Below are 19486 nucleotides of genomic sequence, written 5' to 3' on the forward strand. Positions count from 1 at the left end.
ATACCTAATTGTGTCCTGATGACGTGTAAGAAAAGATATAAACTGGTTTTGCCAGCAACTATGAAGTTTATTTGAATAGAGTCATCATAATCTCAAGAAAAGTTGAAATAGCAAAGATAAGGTTTTTTTTTTTTAAACCTGTCATCGTTTGTACCTACAGAGAGAATGTTTAGGTTCATAATAATAAAGGGTTTTTTTGCCTCCAACCCTCACAACCCAAGAATATGCTATATTTTAATGAGCTGCCTTATGCCTGAGAATAAAACAATCCTCCAGTCCATAAGGCACTCACTTGCTAAAGGATTACCACCATATAGATACATATATATACATATATATTTATTTTATACATATAAGCAGATGGTCCCCAACTTACAATGGTCTGACTTACAATTTCTCCATTTTATGATGGTGGGAAAGTAGCATGCATTCAGTAGGAACCATACTTTGGATTTTGAATTTTAATCTTTTTCTGGGCCAGTGACGTATCATGTTTAATAGCTCTCATGATCTGTGGGTCAGCAGCATGGTTGAGGGTAATCAGCCATGACCACTCTGTATGTACCCAGACAGCCATTCTGTTTTTTCACTTCTGGTACAGTATCCAATAAACTACAGGAGATATTTAACACCTTATTACAAAATAGGCTTTGTGTGGAGTTCCCGTCGTGGCTCAGTGGAAACAAATCTGATTAGCATCCATGAGGATGCAGGTTCAATCCCTGGCCTTGCTCAATGGGTTAAGGATCTGGTGTTGCCGTGAGCTGTGGTGCAGTTCACAGACTCGATTCAGATCTCATGTGGCTGTGGCTGTGGTGTAGGCTAGCAGCTGCAGGTCCTGTTTGGCCCCTAGCCTGGAAACCTCCATATGCCCCAGGTGTGGCCCTAAAAAGACCAAAAATAAATAAATAAATAAATAAAATAGGCTTTGTGTGAAATGATTTTGCCCAAATGTGGACTAACGTAAGTGTTCTGAGCATGTTTGAAGTAGGCTAGGTTAAGCTATAGTGTTCTGTAGGTTAGGTGTATTAAAAGCGTTTTTTTTGTTTGTTTGTTTTTTTGGTTTTTTTTTTTTTTTTTTTTTTTTTTTTTTGCTTTTTAGGGCCACACCCACGGCATATGGAGGTTCCCAGGCTACGGGTCAAATCAGAGCTACAGCTGCTGGCCTACACCACAGCCTTAGCAATGCAGGATCCAAGCCTCATCTGCAACCTACACCACAGCTCATGGCAACGCCAGATCCTTAACACATGAGAGAGGCCCGGGATCGAATCTGCGAACTCATGATTCCTAGTCAGATTCTTTTCTGCTGTGCCATGGCGGGAACTCCTTAAATGCATTTTCAACTTATAATATTTTCAATTTATGAAGGGTTTATTTGGATATAACCTCACTGTTAATCAAGGAAAACCTGTAGTTTTTTTTTTTTTTTTTTTAAATAAGAATATGGGAGTTCCTGTCGTGGCTCAGTGGTTAATGAAACTAGGAACCATGAGGTTGTAGGCTCGATCCCTAGCCTTGATCAGTGGGTTGAGGATCTGGCATTGCTGTGAGCTGTGGTGTAGGTCGAAGATTCGGCTTGGATCTGGCGTAGCTGTGGCTCTGGCATAGGCCCGGAGGCAACAGCTTCAATTAGACCCCTAGCCCGGGAACCTCCATGTGCCACAGGTGCGGCCCTAGAAAAGACAAAAAGGACAAAAAAAAAAAAATAATAAGAATATGTATAAGGAATATATGGGGGGAGGCTAGAGGGAAAATAGATCTAATTCACTAGTGATTGTATTCAGGAATTGAGGTGGTTTTTTTTTGTTGTTTGGTTTTTGTTTTTAACTGATAGGGAGAAAATGTGCTAACTTTATAATGCAAAACAGCTTTTTTTCTTTTTCGTCTCCACCTGCAGCATGTGGAAGTTCCTGGGCCAGGGATTAAACCCATACCACTGCAGTGACCCAAGCCACAGAGTGACAACACTGGATCCTTAACCCACTGAGCCACCAGGAAACTGTCAACTTATTTTTTTTTAAATATAAAATTTTCGTAATTACGAAGGAAGCTTAATAGAAATCATGATCACTGCTCAGGGGAAATTTAACAAGTACAAACCATGGCAATTCCATAAATATAAATTGTTTATGGTAATATTGGTTGAGTGGGATTTTTTTCCCTTAATGAAAAACACTTCTCATCGCTATAATGTTATGTTTGCAGCACAGAAAGTACAAAGCGCTCTTGGGAGAAGCAGAGAGATAATTTCACCCTGACAAATATCTTATTTGGAGATTGCCCCTCCCCCACCTCTGAGTTCAACTTAAAATTGGTTAATATGAAAATGAAATTCAAATAAAATTGGATAATAGTGTTATTAGTATCAGTTATAGCACTCTTGGTAATGGTAGTATCTGTCTTATAGCTGCTGGGTCAGGTGCTAAATATATTAGGTGCTCTATGATAATGATCTCATCTAATTCTCACATGGAAACATTTAAGTTTAGAGAATTTAAATGAAACAAAGTATACCAGAATCACCATCTTTCCCCTGTGTTGCTGAACTCATCTCTCTATTCTGGTCATGCTCCTGCTCAAGAGATTTGGCTCCCTCCCTTGGTCTGGCCTGCTGTACATATTCCTTGCCCTAGAAACAAACCTCTCCAGTAAACTCATCCCCAGAAAACACACCTTCGCTTTTTCTCAGCAGAAAATATAGTCATCCCCAATGTGGTTTGTGGGCCTCTAAATGTCCCAAGGTTCTAGGCAACTCAGCCCCTCCCGGGAGACTCTGACTTCCTTTTCTTGAGATGCATAAAAGCGCATCAGACCAAGTATCTGAATGATTCCTTTTCCAAGAGATGCAGGCAGCTCTCTGGACCCACGATGTTATCTTGCAGGGTTAGGCATCCTGGCAAGTGCACTGGGGCTCACACTAAAGGATCATCTGGTTTCCATAGCAACATTCGTTCCTTTCCACAGAGGATCCTATCTCCCGCCCACTCAGACTCTCCAGAATGAACTGATTTTTGTGACTAAAGGTGTTTGTCCTTGATCCTCCAAAGAGAACAGATATATTCATCAAAAATAATAACTCAACCATAAAAAACCTGACTGCAGCTAAAATGCTGCATTGCATCAGCTGGTCTTCCTTTCTTTTAAAAGACGTATTCTTTCTCCATTTTGCTCTCTTCTCAAGTCCTATCCATCATGTTGAGAAATAGGTTTCTATGACAAAAAGACAAGCAGATGGCAACTTCATTTCATAAACTGGCAATGATTGGGCCATAATAGGAAGTTTTCAGCAAGGCTCCCTGAAAGCCTGGGCTGAGGGCATGATTGGCTGAACAGTGGGTTATGATTGGAAGGGCAAGAATAAGAATTGATATCCACATAGAGATGTCTGCCTGAAATTTTGCCCTTAGAGATTTGTTTCTTTATTGCTTTCTGGGCAGTAGTCTCTTAAATTGTATATATTCCTGGAAAGAGTAATATATTAGGTGATGATGAATGCTGAAAGAACTTGGGAACGAGAGGAGGAGGTGCAGAGGGAAGGGAATCAAAAGATTTATGAAGACCACCTTGGTCTGCTTCACAACGATGTCTTCTGCAAGGGGCTGGTGCAGGGGACACACACACACACACACACACACACACACACACACACACACCCCGGAGGCTGCCTTCTGACATTCACAATGCAGTGGTGATTTCAATGCAGTACTCTGCTCTGAAACACCTGCATGCATTCCTGCTGGAAGATCTGTTAAACCCACACCTTGAAGTAACTAAAAACGTCTTTCTGACCCCAGTGACATTTATTTAACCCTAGAATTTCCAAAGACTAAAGGTGATTTTCCTTTGTCTAATGTGGAAATCACCAAAAAGTCACATTGCTTTGTTAAATGAACTGGATCATAGTGAACCAATTCTCTTTTTAATGTAGCTTAATATTGCTCTCACTCCTCAAAACACAGACGAGTTATTTCCCACCTCCACTCCCTGCCCAGTCAAGTTGTTAGCATCACTGTTAAAACCAAAATGTCCCAAAGGTATTCAGCCCTATTCCGATGGAGCACTTATTAAGTGATTAAATATCACTTAATAAGTGATTAAACACTTATTTGAACATAGAATTATATCCTTGGTGTCTTCAAGTCTTTGATTCAGGCCACGACCTATAGATGCTAGTTACCTTTCAAGGAGCAACAGGTGATACCAAATTTCACTACATAAAACCTGGGATCACTTTCTTGTCACTGACAGGAAACATGACATATTAGTCAGGAATTGCCAGAGAAACAGAACCAACAGGATGTGTATATATAGAGAAATTTATTTTAAGAAATTGACTCATGTGATTGCGGAGGCTTGGCAAGTCCAAAAATCTGATGGAGGACACTGGCAAGTTGGAGATTTAGGAAAGGGTTGCAGTTCAAATCCAAAGGGAGTCAGCTGGAGAACTCTCTCTCACTCGGGGGAGAATTGAGGCCTGATTAGACAAGGCCCACCCACATTACAGAAAGCAATCTGCTTTTCTCCAAGTCCGTAGAGTTAAATGTAAATCTCATCCCAAAATACCCTCGTGGAAACATCCAGAATGATGTTTGACCAAGTCAATGGGCACCATTGCCCCACCAAATTAACACATAAAATTAACCATCCCAGTGGGTCACACAGCTGTGTTCAGCAAGAGCTGACCTTGGTCAAACTCTTTCCCCTCTCCCCACATGCCTCACTGATGTTTATCCTGGGTACTGCTACCTCCATTTCATCATGTCATCATCTCCTCACCTCTAAGGTACCTGGTAGCCCTTTCCTCTTTGAGCCTATCCCTAGTCCCACATCATCCACCTCCTCGCCCCTGGAAAAAGCCCTGTAGACCTTGGGAAATGATCTTAGTCATCTACATTTTGGGTTAAATTTATTTATTTTGTCTTTGTTCTTTTTAGGGCCGCACCTGGGGCGAATGAAGTTTCCCAGGCTAGGGGTCAAATCAGAGCTGTAGCTACCAGCCTACACCACAGCCACAGCAACGCAGGATCATCTGCAACCTACACCACAGCTCACGGCAAGGCTGGATCCTTGATTTGGGGTTAAATTTAAATCATTGTAAGCTATCTTACCTATTTTCTCACTGTGAAAGGAGAGCATACTGAAAGGAGAGCAGGGATCAATGATGAGCTGAGAGAGGGTTTATTTTGTTTTGTTTTCTTTTATTTTTTAGGGAAGAATGACTGAGTCGCAGACATCAAGACAAAGAGAGACAACCAGATGTTGCCCAAGACAGACATCAGGTAAACTCCAGGGGTCTAGATCCATCTGGTGGATGGTCTTTTCAGGATGTCGCTGTTGTGGTAAATCAGCTCTTGCGATTTCCTTTCATCCTCAGGATGGCCAAGATTGAAGCTGCTTGTGAAGGGGAGCATCCGACTGACTGCGCCTGGGTTCTGTGCTCCCTCCTGGGCCAGGGGAGGGCAGGGTAACTTGTCTGACAGTGTGTTCAAGGCTGCATGAACTCGGGGAGCTGTGACCAGAAAAAGGGGGGAATGGATTTGGGGCAGTAAAAATATTTGTTGTTGATCAACTATAACTGCAAGGATGGCTCAGAAGATGATGCCAAATCATTTCCACTCTGTTTCTAAGATGACCTTGAATATTAGAGCAAGGCACAGATGGGAGGTACAGGCATGTGACAACTTGGAGCAATGACTCAGAATCCTTCCCCTCCAACTGGATGCTGCAGGGCAGGAGCTGATGTCTGCCTTTGATTTCTTTGGTTGACCCTGCAGAGGGCTGTGCACATTGATTCTAATGAATTTCCTCTACTGGTGAGAGGATAAAAAAGGGCCCCTTATCCTGGGTAGGTACGCACCTAAGCTGACACAGTGGACCCTCTCCAGCCTCCGGCAAACGATCTTTCCTAGAGGATAAACATTCCTCCTGGTTGGAGAGAGTGAAGACATTTTTACTTGGAGTCTAGCGTATCCAGCAAAACAAGAAAACAAAGCAGTCGTCTAGATAAATACATTTGCTTCTTCTCTGGCCTTGAAAATAATATCAGATCATTGCACTGAGAGCCAATGTCATCTTCTGGATCTTGTCATTATTTGGGCAAAATCTCTTTGGTTTATAGATTCAAAGTATCAAAAAAATGTAAGACAACCTGTTAAGCTCATTGAGTTATACCTCTCACTTTCCAAATAAGGAAATTGGGGCTCACAGAGGTAGAGGGAGCAACATGTTGAATGAGTAGCAGAGAGAGGAACAGGGTGAGAATCTAAACCTTCTGACTTCCCAATCTAATTGTTTTTATAGCTTTTCCAAGTTAATAGATCAAATTTCAACTAGTTCCCTGTCTTTCCTGATAAACCCTCTGATCCATTAATGATTTAATTAACATCTGATTTATCCACCAGCACATTCTGGTTCTCCGGTGCAGTGTGAAAGTTTATGAAACTCACTTGATTTTTTTCTTCTATCCCCGGGCCATCTTCGGGTCACTTGTCTTTATTAGTGCTTCATTGTAAATCACTAAAGCATGCCCAGCTCTTCCACTTCTTTCCTTTCCTCAAGTTGGAAAAAACTATTTTTTTTCCTAATTAACCCCTAACATCTCTATTTTTTACTCTTTAAATTTGTAATTAATTAATTAATCTTTGCTTTTTAGGGCCGCACCCGCGGCACATGGAAGTTCCCAGGCTAGGGATGGAATTGGAGCTGCAGCTGCCAGCCAACATCACAGAAGTGCTAGATCTGAGCCACATCTGCGACCTATACCACAGTTCACGGCAATGCCAGATCCTTAACCCACTGAGGAGGACCAGGGTTCGAACCCACATCCTCATGGATACTAGTCGGATTCCTTACTGCTGAGCCACAATGGGAACTCCCATTTCTATTTTTCAAATTTTATTTTTATTAAAGTATAGTTGATTTACAGTGTCGTGTCAGTTTCTGCTGCATCCTATCATTTCTTATAGCCTTGTGTAAATATGAAGAGAAATAAAAGATAGTAGGGGCAAACAAGCATTAGGGAGACTATTTGGGAGAAACTTTCTTCTTATAGTGTGTGGTTATTACTATCAGTCGTGAGATCCCAGTGAGGAAATGGTATGGTAGAAGGGAAATACCAAGATTAAAAAAAAGAAAAGAAAAAAGCTGAATTTAGGGCTTCTGTTTTGGTTATACCCATGGCATACAGAAGTTCCCAGGCCAGGAATCGAACCTGAGCCAGGCAGCCACCAGAGCCACAACAGTAACAACCATGATCCTTAACCTGCTGGGCCACAAGGGAACTCCTAAAGGTCATTGGAGGTACCAGTTACCTTTATAAATACATTTAATAATAAAATAATACAATATGCAGAGATAAAGAACTGTCACAATTTACGAATACACGTTAAGAAATATTAATCTTAACCAGAGTTTTCCAGGCTACGCCTAACTTAAATGGGAACGCTGAGGTTGATTATTTAAAGGAGCTAGGAAACAGGTTCCCGTATGTAGAAAATCCTGAATTCACGCAGAACTTGAATTCAGAACCAACCACTCATTCCTGATCTCCCCAAGAGAAAAGGACTGGTACCCACGCTGGGTGCTCTTATGGACATTTTCATATTTAAATGGGCCTGGAAGCATACAGCTAAAAGGCCAATAAAGGGCAAACTGCAGCTGCAAAGAGGTAAGCAAGGGCTCGGTCTTTAAAAGCATCGAAGTCAATGCTACAAAGTTCGGCGAAAACGGCCAGCTGTCATAAGGCCCGCTGGAGAAAGCCGCCAGCGGACCCTTACTCTCTAGAAAGACAGTCGCAGCCCCGCCACCGCCGCCGCTCGCGTTCAAAATGGCGCCTCCGCCCCCCGCGCCCTCGGCGGCTGTCAAGCCTGCGCGCGCCCTGCGAGGCGGGGGCGTCGGGGACGCGGCCAGGCGCGCGCGCGCAGCTTCAAGAAGGCTGCGCGCCTGCGCGAGGGCGGACGGCGGGCGCGCGCGCGGCGGGGGCGGTCTCTGCCGAGTGCCCAGCTGCGGCGGCAGAGCTGGACGCGTCTGCGAAGATGGCGGGCCGGGTGAGTGCCGGCCCGGAGCCGCGGCTCGAGGCGAGGGTGCGGGTTCGCGGGCACCTCGAGGTCCAGACGGCACCAGGGGAAGGGTGTGAGTCTGAGCAGAGGCGGCGTTGGAGGGGCGGCGAGCCAGAGAGGGTGGGATGGGGAAACGGTGGCAGGGGATTAGCCCTGCTCAGAAACTCCAGCCTCTTTAGGAAGCTCGAGGGGAGGTGACCCCCTCGCTACCCGGATCTCCTGGGTCTCCCTTAATTCTCCCTTTCCATCCCTTGGGGTTTGTCCCCCAGCTTCTCAAGGTAGCCGCAGGGTCATGGCAGTCCCAGCCCGTACTAAAGGCTGCGGGGGGTCTCAGCACCCCATTTCGAGGGCTAAATAGGTCCCACCTCTGGAATAACTGCGGGGGATCCGTCTGCTGCATTGAGGCGAGGGCTGTGGCAAGGACCATTAGGAGCCCATTTCTGGTTTTTCACAATGAAAGGACTTGGGAAGGAGGAGGGGGTGCAAATGACTTTTAGTGTTAAACCCGGCCATCTGGGGGACGTGTCACTGCCGGAACAGGCAGCAGTGCCTTTAGCTTGGAGTGGGGATGGATTTGAGGTGTCGCGTTTTGCTTTTATGAATGACAGTCGTTTCGAATACAGCAGGATAGGTTGTAGTTTCAGGCTTTTAAATTTTACTTCCTCCTTTAGCCTCTGAGATCGCGGTGTAGTATGGGTTTGACGAGGGGAGATAGGGTGGTTCTGTGCTGTACTGCAGTGTGCGTGGAGCAAAAACCTCTCTAAGGGATGGATTCTGTCCAGAGATTACACTGGTGGCAAACCAGGGGACATAAACTGCGTCATTAGAGGATAAGCATGTGCTTGACTGATTTATTTCTACTGGTATATTTGAATAAGTTTGCATAGATTATGCATACATGCAGATGTCCTTCCTGAAGGAAATCGCCAGTCAGGAGCTTCTAGAGTGAGAAGAGACTTTAAAGGTCGTTTAATGAGGCCTCTTTCTCTTCTTTTCCCCAGGTTAACAATGGCTACTTCCTCCACCTGTGCTTCAGATTCTGCCTTTTCCCACCTTCCAAGGATCCCCACCTGCTCCCTCTTAACAAACTCAAGCTTTTCCCATCTTAAAACACATCCTTCCTCCATCCACACAGCTGTCACCTTTTCTCTTCCCACTTTACAGCCAGAAATCTTGATAGAGTTGTCTCCATGTATCTGTCTCCCAGTTGCTTACCACCCCCTCATCCCTCAGCCCACTGCACTCTGATTTCTGACCCTCTCCTCTCACTGAAACATGTCCCTAAACTTAATGACATTTTTCATTCCTTGTCTTCCTGGCTGTCTCAAGAGCATTTGACATCGTTGACGGTTGCCTCCTTCGTGGTAAACGCTCTTCTCATGGCTTCAGCCTCGCTCCTGTTTTTAGTCAGACCTCTCTTTTGCAGACTCACCCTCCTCTCCTCTATTATCCAATGCAGATATTCCTCTAGGCTCTCTCCTCACTGTTTCTTCCCCAGGCAATCTGGTCTAAGCCCAGTTTCAAGGGCTGTCTATATGGCAACGATTCTCAAGATTTTACTCCTAGTCCAGACCTATTCTTTAAGTTTCAAATCAATAGGTCAAACTGACTGTTCAAAACCAAGGCACCTCAAACTGAACTTGTTCAAATTCAAACCACTGGTCTTAGCCCACCTAATTAGTACTTTCCCTATTTCAATCAGTGGCTCTACAATACATCTGCTTAAATAGGCTGGAAACCTTGGGAATGGGTCATTCTTAATACATCCCTCACCATATCCTCTGCCTCCAAGTGAAATCCATCACTGAGTTCTGTTCCTCCCCTCCCTCAAAAAAAGGGGGGGGCTATTAGTAGGGCCATAGAATCTGCCTCGAGCATTGCTGCTTTAAACTATATCCAAATCATCCCTGGACTAGTTACGTGGGTTCTGTCGCTGTAACATCCTGAAAATCCCTTCAGTCTGTCCACTTCTCTACAACTTCATTTTCGCCTTTCCCAAACTGCTATCATTTCTGGCTTGGACTCCTGTGGGACCAAGAGGTCCCCTTCTGCCATTCAGCACATTGTTCCCTTCCATGCCCCTTGCTTCTTACACCCTCCACAGTAGCATCTCTTTACTTTTGGGAGATCAGGTCCTTAACTGGGCCTTTAAAATGCTTTGTGGTTCTGCTCCTGCATCTCTACTCACCCGCTTACTCTTTATGCTCAGGTTATATAAGCCTTTCTATTCCTTGAACCTCTTACCGCAAGGTCTTTGCATGTGTGTCCTTTCTTTGTGATGTGATGTTCTGCTCATAATCGTTTACCTCCTACGCATAGATCACTCAGCTACTCAGGGGAAGCCTGTTTGGATCGGCACTAAGTCAGGATCTTGTGTTAATATGCTCTTGAAGAACTATATTCCTTTCCTTAGAGATTTATCTGTCATTTAAAATTTATTAGTGATTGTTTCTCTCTGCAACTAGACTTTACCTTCCATGAAAGCAGAGACTGTAGTTTTTCACTATCATCATCTGTGCTTTACACCTGCCTGGAATCTAGTTGCTCAATACAGTTTTGTTGAAAATGAATCTACGACCCCTAGCCTGGAAACTTCCATATGCCACAGGTGTAGCCCTAAAACGAAAAAGAATCTAATCTCTGTTTTAATTCTCTAGGGATAGAGGGTGCATTTCCATGAAGCTAGCCCATTTTACTGTGATATTAGAAAAATCTTTTTTGTTTGGGGTTTAATGTAACCTTTATAAATAGATTTTATTTCTGCTGTTTAGAGCTGCATAGAATAAACACAGTTTCTCTTCCACATGATAGCTCCCTAACTGTTAGAAAACAAATTACATGGACTTCCTTTGTAGGCTACAGCATAACTATGTGGCATTGTCACTGCTACGGCTCTGGGTTCTGGTACAGTCCCTGGCCCTGGAACTTTCACATGCCATGGGTGCTGCCAATCAATTTGAAAAAAAAGAAAAGGAAAGAAAGAAGGAAAAAAAAAAAAAAAGACAGGTAGCAGTAGCAGGTTATATAGTCACTCAGATTTTCTCTTTTGCAAAGTAAACATCTCTAATTCCTCAAATATCCTATATTCCAGACCCTTCATCATTTAGGCTACCTTCATTTGTAAAGGTTCTATTTTGTCTGTTTCTTCCAAAATGTGCTCAAGAGTCTTAAGACAATGCAACGAAGAATATACTCAAACTATTATTCTCTTAAGCTGGACACTGCCATCATTAATATAGGCTTAAACTGCATTTGCTTTTTTCTGCAGTAAATCACACTCTTGACCTGTACTGAGTGTACAGTCATTACAACTCTCATGCTCTTGTAAAGTCAGCCCCTCCCTCTCCTCCTGCACATTCTAGGTATTATGCAATTGTTTTATTGAACATAAGTGTAAAACCTTACACTTATCCTCCTTAAAATTCACTTTTCTTAAGTCAGGGCATTTCTGCTACTTGTTGAAGGTTTTCTTGAGTTTTTCATATTATGCAACATAGTAGCTCTCTCTTCCAGTTTTGTTTTATCTGTAGGTTTAATAATCATGGCTTCTGTCTCCATTCTAGTCATTAATAAAAGGTAGAATAGGATGGGGTCGGAAACAGACCTTGAGAGTTCCCGTCACCACGCAGCGGAAACGAATTCAACTAGGAACCATGAGGTTGCTGATTCGATCCCTGGCCTCGCTCAGTGGGTTAAGGATCCTGAGTTGCTGTAGCTGTGTGTAGGCCAGCAGCTGCAGCTCCGATTTGACCCCTAACCTGGGAACCTCCACATGTTGCAGGTGTGGCTCTAAAAAAAAAAAGACTTCTTAGGGGAGTTCCCATCATGACTCAGCAGCAGTTAGCGAGCCTGACTAACATCCATGAGGCTGTGGGTTCAGTCCTTGGCCTTGCCCAGTGATCTAAGGATCCGGCATTGCCTCGAGCTGTGGTGTAGGTCGCAGAGGTGGCTTGGATCCCACATTGCTGTGGCTATAGTGTAGGCCTGCAGCTACAGCTCCGATTGAACCCCTAGCTTGGGAACCTCCATATGCCACGGGTATGGCCCCCAAAAGACAAAAAGACAAAAAAAAAAAAAAAAAAAGAAAAAAGAAATAGCCCTTGAGCATCCTGCTAGAGAACTTGAGGTCAGTTCACCACCTTAGTTGCAAGGGTATAAAGAAGAGTAGATTTGCCTTAGCTAGAACTTTTTAGAGCTTGCTGTCAAAGTTTAATTTTCAAAAACTACCTTCTACCTTTCAGAAAATCTGAATACCTTTGGCCCATGTCTGATTGTCTTATCATTTCTTCCTATAGCTATAATTATCTAACAACTACCTATCCATGTTTAACAAGTAGATTCAGCCTTGTTGTAATATTATTCTTACAATGGGTTCTGTATTTCCTTTTTGTCAGAGAAAAGCTGTTGTGTGGTTTTAACTGCTTTTGGTGAGTTTAGTTAATTTTGGCATTCTGACGTCTTGTAAATATATTTATCTTCACTTTGTCATTGAAGATTTGATGTATCACTGTTGCTGATGGTAGCATTAGTAACCTGCATATCTCGTCTTTTGCTTTTCTTGGCCAAAAAAGAAAGCATTGTATTTAGTCCATTTGGGAAACTAAGGAGTAAAATGTGTGATATTATTTAATATATAGCATCTAGGTCATCAGATCTTGATTAATCCCTAAAATACTTTGAAGCTCCTAATCTTAAAAGTAAAGAACCTAAAAGAAAGTAAATTTTGTCATTATTGTTTCAGTGTATTATATGAGAAAAATATGGGAGTTCCCACTCTGGCACAGTGGGTTAAGAAGTATAAGAAAGGGAATGTGTATATATATATGTGTGTGTGTGTGTGTGTATGCTTGGGTCACTTTGCTGTACGGTAGAAGCTGGCACAACATTGTAAATTGACTCTACTCTTAATTAAAAAAAAAAGATAAAGTGAATCTTACTGCAATGGCCCAGGTTGGCAGAGGTAGAAATTCCACCTCTGGCCCAGCACAGTGGGTTAAAGGATGTGGCATTGCTGCAGCTGCAGCATAGGTCACAGCTGCAGCTCAGATTCAGTCCCTGGCCCAGAAACTTCCATATGCCGCTGATGTGGACATTAAAACAATAATAACAACAAAAACCCACAAAAAACCCCCACACTATTATATATCTATAGATGTGTAATAACAAGTTGTATACATTTTATGAGATGGTCAGTAAACATATCTGGTTCCTTTTGGTCTTTCAAAAGATTCATTTAGGTAATAGGTTTTCTCAGCTGTTTTAAATTTTTGCTAGTAATAAATTACATTCTAAAGTAATAATTCCTATGCTTACATTGAATATAGCCTTAAATTTACAAATGACTTCCACATACAGATGGCTGCCACTGCCCCAGGCTTCCACCCGGTCTTTCAGAACTCTCAGGCTGGAGCTGCTCTGGAATCATGAAATCAGAAGCAGAGGAAAAAATCTGAAATGTAGCCTTACTAGCTTAGGAGAGCTGACTCTAGGTAGGGAGTAGCTCTTCAGTAAAGCTGCTCTGTTTGGTGTTGCTTTCCAGGCCCCTTATACTGCCACCATCACCCCACTCCCGAAAAAAAAAGGAAAGAGAAGAAGAAAGGTTTTCCACATTACCTGACCTTTTTGGTTCTCTTAGAATTGCCAGAAATCTCACTTACTGGAGATTTAGCCATCCCCTTCTGAAAATACACATACATTAATGCAAATTAAACCAATGGATCATTTTCTTCCTAAAGTCTTCGACCTAGTTGAGGTAATTTGTTTTAAGAAATAGGAGTAAGATGATGTTAAATAGGACTCTAAGGGAGGGAACTTTCTTAGGAGTTGAAACATGTTAGAGATAAAATTTACCTAATACGGTGTTTTGACTAGGACAGGCTCTTATATTAAGTGTCATTATACTGAAGAAGTTGTAGCCTAGTCCAGAAACCCAACCATTTAGAACATTTTATGGGTGAATGACATCTTTACCACATAACCAACCTTCAGATAAAGTTTTAGAACACAAGTCTTAAATTGGGAACAGCTCATGGGCAGTACCATAAATCAGAACAAATAATATAAAATGTTTCGTAGTCCCATTTCCTAAAATAGTTTGCTGCCTGAAGCATATCAGCTTTCTGCAGTCTTGTATGCAGTATCTTGTTGTGTATCACTCTAGTAGAGATTTTATTTTATTTTGTTTTTTGTCTTTTTAGGGCCGCACTCTCAGCATATGGAGGTTCCCAGGCTAGGGGTCGAATCGGAGCTGTAGCCTATGCCACGGCCACGGCCACAGCCTCAGCCACGTGGGATCTGAGCTGAATCTTTGACCCACACCACAGCTTATGGTAATGCCATAACCTTAACCCACTGAGCAAGGCTGTGGATTTGAACCTGCATCTTCATGGATACTAGTCAGGTGTGTTAACCACCGAGCCACAATGGGAACTCCTAGTAGAGATTTTATAAAGTATCTTCAAGTGCAATACATTTTAGAAAATAAAATTGAACTCTACAGCACTATTCAAATAGGTTATTCTTTCTGAAACCCAAAAGATTTTATGATTAAGATGGATGTATTCTTTTTTTCAAGTATTTAAATCAAGCTGCAGAGGTGTAAGGTGAAATTATATTATCTCACTGTTGAAAATTCTTGAAATGGCAGAATAGTGAACCCTTGGCAATACGATAGTCAGTTGCTGTAATGTTATTCTTTTTTTTAAATTTTTTTAAATTAAAAAATTTTTTTTAAATTTTTTCTGCTGTACAGCATGGGGAACAAGTTACACTTACATGTGTACATTTTTTTTCCTCCCTTTGTTCTGTTGAGATACAAGTATCTAGACATAGTTCTCAATGCTACACAGCAGGATCTCATTGTAAATCCATTCCAAGAGCAATGGTTTGCATTCAATAGCCCCACGCTCCCGATCCCGCCACTCCCCCCTTCCCCGGCAGCCACAAGTCTATTCTCCAAGTCCATGATTTTCTTTTCTGTGGAAATGTTCATTTGTGCTGTATATTAGATTCCAGTTATAAGTGATATCATATGGTATTTGTCTTTGTCTTTCTGACTTACTTCACTCAGTATGAAAGTCTCTAGTTCATCCATGTTGCTGTAAATGACATTATGTGGTTCTTTTTTATGGTGGAGTAGTAGTAGTATTCCATTGTGTATATATGCCACATCTTCCTCATCCAGTCATCTGTCGATGGACATTTGGGTTGTTTCCTTGTCTTGGCGATTGTGAATAGTGCTGCAGTGAACATGCAGGTGCATGTGTCTTTTTCAAGGAAACTTTTGTCTGGATATATGCCCAAGAGTGGGATTGCAGGGTCATATGGAAGTTCTGTGTATAGATTTCTAAGGTATCTCCAAACTGTTCTCCATAGTGGCTATACTAGCTTACATTCCCACCAGCAGTGCAGGAGGGTTCCCTTTTCTTCACAACCCCTCCAGCACTTGTTCTTTGTGGACTTATTAATGATGGCCATTCTGACTGGTGTGAGGTGGTATCTCATGGTAGTTTTGATTTGCATTTCTCTTATAATCAGAGATGTTGCGCATTTTGTCATGTGCTTGCTGGCTGTCTGTATGTCTTCTTTGCAGAACAGTCTATTCAGGTCTTTTGCCCATTTTTCCATTGGGTGATTGGCTTTTTTGCTGTTGAGTTGTATAAGTTGCTTGTATATTCTAGAGATTAAGCCCTTGTCAGTTGTATCACTTGAAACTATTTTCTCCCATTCTGTAAGTTGTCTTTTTGGTTTTGTTTTTTTTTTATGGTTTCCTTTGCTGTGCAAAAGCTTGTCAGTTTGATTAGGTCCCGTTGGTTTATTTTTGTTCTTATTTCTGTTGCCTTGGGAGACTGACCTGAGAAAATATCCATGAGGTTGATGTCAGAGAGTGTTTTGCCTATGTTCTCTTACAGGAGTTTGATGGTGTCTTGTCTTATATTTTAGTCTTTCAGCCATTTTGAGTTTATTTTTGTGCCTGGTGTGAGCCTGTGTTCTAATTTCATTGCTTTGCATGCAGCTGTCCAGGTTTCCCAGCAATGCTTGCTGAATAGACTTCCTTTTTCCCATATTATACTCTTGCCTCCTTCGTCAGAGATTAATTGACCATAGGTGTCAGGGTTTATTTCTGGGTTCTCTATTCTGTTCCATTGGTCGGTCTGTCTGTTTTGATACCAGTACCACACTGTTTTGATGACTCTGGCTCTGTAATACTGCTTGAAGTCTGCCTCCTGCTTGGTTTTTGTTTCTCAGGATTGCTTTGGCAATTCTGGGTCTTTTGTGGTTCCAGATAAATTTTTGGATTGTTTGTTCTAGTTCTTTTGTAACATTATTCTTAAAGGTCCATTCTCTGGGTTTGGTGTTTTAGGTAAAGACCTTGTATTGAAGTCTTTTAAACCTCAGTGTTCATGCCCTTCAGTGGGCTTTGAGACCTACCTTACACCGCCTGCAGTTTCCTAGTGATTTAAATTCATCCTTTCCAACTTATTTTTTATGATAAAAACTAAATATTCCTTATATGACTGTAACTATTTTTAGCTCTATAAATTTTAAACAAATATAATTCATACATACCTTAAGAGGTTTCAAGTATGCTGAAAAGTACACCAAATAATATAACATATGCATATGTCTGTGTGCTCACCATCCATATTTAAAAAGTATTACATATTATGATACTTGCTTTATCTCTTTTTAGAGATAAAACATTACAGAGCCAATTTAATTCCCTTCAGGTCCCTTCTTGATTCTGCCAACCTTTCCCAAAAATAACTGCTATCCTTTTGGTATAAATCCATTCGGTTTCCATCTACATGTTTGTACCCATTACTAACATATCATTTTGTATGTTTTTAAAATGTATATAATGGTGTCATACTGTGATTTCCTTCTGCATCCTGCCTTTTTTCATTTAAAATGATGACTTAGATTTAGTCATGTTGATATTATATAAAACCAGTTCTTTCTGTTTATCAAGTGATATTCTATTTTGTAAATATACCACAGTTATTTATTTCCTTATCAGAGGACAATTTAGGTGGTTTTCAATTTTATTTGTCCTGTTGCCCACATTCTTATATATGTCTCCTTATATATGTGTATAAGAGGTTTTTTTTTTAGGTTGTATGTCTGGAGATCTGGGCATATAGCCTTTGTAGAATTGCTGCATGGAATTGCTGGGTGGGAGTTCCCGTTGCGGTGCAGTGGAAACGCATCCTACTAGTATCCAGGAGGATGCGGGTTTGATCCCTGGCCTCACGCAGTGGGTCAGGGATCCGGTTGCTGTGGCTGTGGTGTAGACCAGCAGCTATAGCTCTGACTCAGCCCCTAGCCTGGAAACTTCCATATGTCTCGGGTGTTCCCCTAAAAAGCAAACAAAAAAGAATTGCTGGGTGGTTGGTTACCTTTATCTTCACCTAATTATAGCAGTTTGCACTCTTACAGCAGTATATGAGTACCTGTCAGTCGTGGCCTCTCCACTTACTATTGCGGGCATTTAAATTTTTACAATAGAATAGGTATAAAACTATCTTATTGTTTAAATTTGAATTTTTTCCCCTGTTCTTGAAGTTGAGCATTTTTTCATATCGGTCACTGGAATTTCCTCTTCTGTGAATTACTTTTGTGTATCCTTTGCCAGTTTTTTTCTCTTGGGCTGTTCAGTGATGATCTTTTCATGTTTATAGAGTTTCAGATTTAAATTTTATTGTAGTTGTAACTACCACTTTTTCAAACCTCTGCAATTAGTGTGCTTGGATGTTTAAAAGAGATCCTTTTCCACTTTGGTGTTGGATTTTCTTTTATAAGGTATAATATTTTGCTTTTCACATGTTGGTGTTTGAGTCATCTGGAATTTATTTTTGTGTTTGGTGTGAATTAGGATGCTAATTTTATCTTTTCCATATGTATAACCAGTTGTTCCAGTATCTTTTATCGAGTCTATCCTTTTCCCCACTGACTCGTAATGCTATCTCTGTTTTATATTCACAGTAAATCTGGACTCTTTTTTAGTGTCATTATTTTGTTTTCATGCATCAACACCACTGTTTTAATTACCATAGCTTTAAAATTATCCTTGCTATCTGGTAGAGTTAGCTCCCTCCTTATTTTTCTTCATTTGGCATTGTTTGGGCCTTTTCCATATGAGTTTTAGGAGCAACTTAATCTCTCCTCCTTTAAAACAGTTTTTATCTTTAAATTTATCCTTATTGCCATTGATTTTGACCTACATTTTCCCTTATATTTTATAAGAGTAGATACAAAGATCATCTCAATAACATTTAGCTGAATTTCTTTAGGGAGCTGATTTCTTTCCCTCCCTCTCTTCCTCTCTTCCTTCCTGACATTAAGACAAAAAGTGCTAATAATTTATCACAACTTCGTGCTCTATAAATTTGAAATCAAATGAGTTAGCACCAGCTGTTTATGAGTAATGCATGGTGTTGTGGTCCTTTGCTAAATTTGGAATGAAGTGCTAAAGTTCTGATATTTTGTGCTAGCTATATAGATCTTTGGTAATGGGGAAAATGAGAAAATTATTAAAGTGAGAAGTAAGTCGTTTTTGAAATCCAACGTTCACTGATTTTTAAAATCACTAAATAATGAAGAGAACTTTAGAATTTCACTGGTTGGATTTTTTAAAATTTTAAAGTGATTTTAGTGTGATGTGCATATGAACAAACATGCTTTTAGGTTTGACAACCAAATGAAAACAGACATTATTACTAATTCCAGGTCTCCCCAAAAAATCTATGTGAGGAAATTAAAACAATTTAGTTATCCTAGTTACTCTTCTCCTAGAGAATAATATTGACAAAATTTTATGAGAGAATATCAGACTTAGATCCCACTGTTTAGAATAGAGCCTGATATGGAGGAATTATTCAGTAAATGATTGTTAAATAGATGAGTGATTGTTTATTTCCAAAGATTTCAATAAATTATCATCGTGGACAATGTCTGTGGTTGGAATTTTAATGTTTTGTTCTCTGCCCAGCTATTAGTCCTATTGTTTATTCTTTTATCTGGGCCACTAATAATAGAGGCCAAGGTATTACTTTAGTTAGACAGCTGCTGGCCTCCAATAGAGTCCTTTATCTCGACCTACACATAGTGAGTCTGATAACTACTTTATGTAGACTTCCAGTCAATTTACTGCTCATCATTGCTTCTAAGTCTTTTGGCTAAGATCAAGTATAGTTATCTGTTCTTACTAGTTTAATATCTGATATGTCCTCTGAGGACAATATATTAAATGGATTTGGGGGAGTTCCCACTGTGGCACAGCAGGTTAAACATCTGGTGCTGTCTCTTGGTGGCTTGGGTCACTGCTGAGACTCGAGTTTGACCCCCAGCCTGGTGCAGTGGGTTAAGGATCCTTCCTTGCTGCAGCTGTGGTGTAGGTTGCAGCTGCATCTTCGATTTGATTCCTG

At 41.2% G+C, this 19486-nt stretch overlaps 1 protein-coding gene, 1 long non-coding RNA gene and 1 pseudogene across 5 annotated transcripts in view; all 3 read left to right on the forward strand.

Annotated features, from left to right (window-relative positions):
- Positions 1 to 6927, forward strand: part of LOC102165973 (uncharacterized) — a 31526-nt gene extending 24599 nt beyond the window's left edge. Inside the window, exons 2-3 of the long non-coding RNA XR_002337071.2 lie at positions 5213 to 5282; positions 5378 to 6927. This is a non-coding gene — a long non-coding RNA (uncharacterized LOC102165973). The remainder of the gene's footprint in view (positions 1 to 5212; positions 5283 to 5377) is intronic.
- A 1067-nt stretch (positions 6928 to 7994) lies between these two features.
- The window catches only part of NSF (N-ethylmaleimide sensitive factor, vesicle fusing ATPase), a 165162-nt gene continuing 153670 nt past the window's right edge, over positions 7995 to 19486 (forward strand). For 2 of the 4 annotated variants that reach the window (XM_013980864.3, XM_084982795.1), the window contains exon 1: positions 7995 to 8131. Coding sequence is in view for 2 of the 4 variants with exons in the window: in XM_005668696.4 (XP_005668753.1) it covers positions 8037 to 8048 (12 nt within the window). In the remaining 2 variants the exon portion in view is untranslated. 4 annotated transcript variants of the gene reach the window in all.
- Positions 19218 to 19331, forward strand: LOC146398078 (U2 spliceosomal RNA; annotated as a pseudogene).

Source organism: Sus scrofa, chromosome 12 (genome assembly GCF_054392235.1).
Source record: "Sus scrofa isolate SSC_HxYL_T2T_F1_AM1 chromosome 12, Sscrofa_HxYL_maternal_Yorkshire_Landrace_v2.0, whole genome shotgun sequence".
Lineage (NCBI taxonomy): Eukaryota > Metazoa > Chordata > Mammalia > Artiodactyla > Suidae > Sus > Sus scrofa.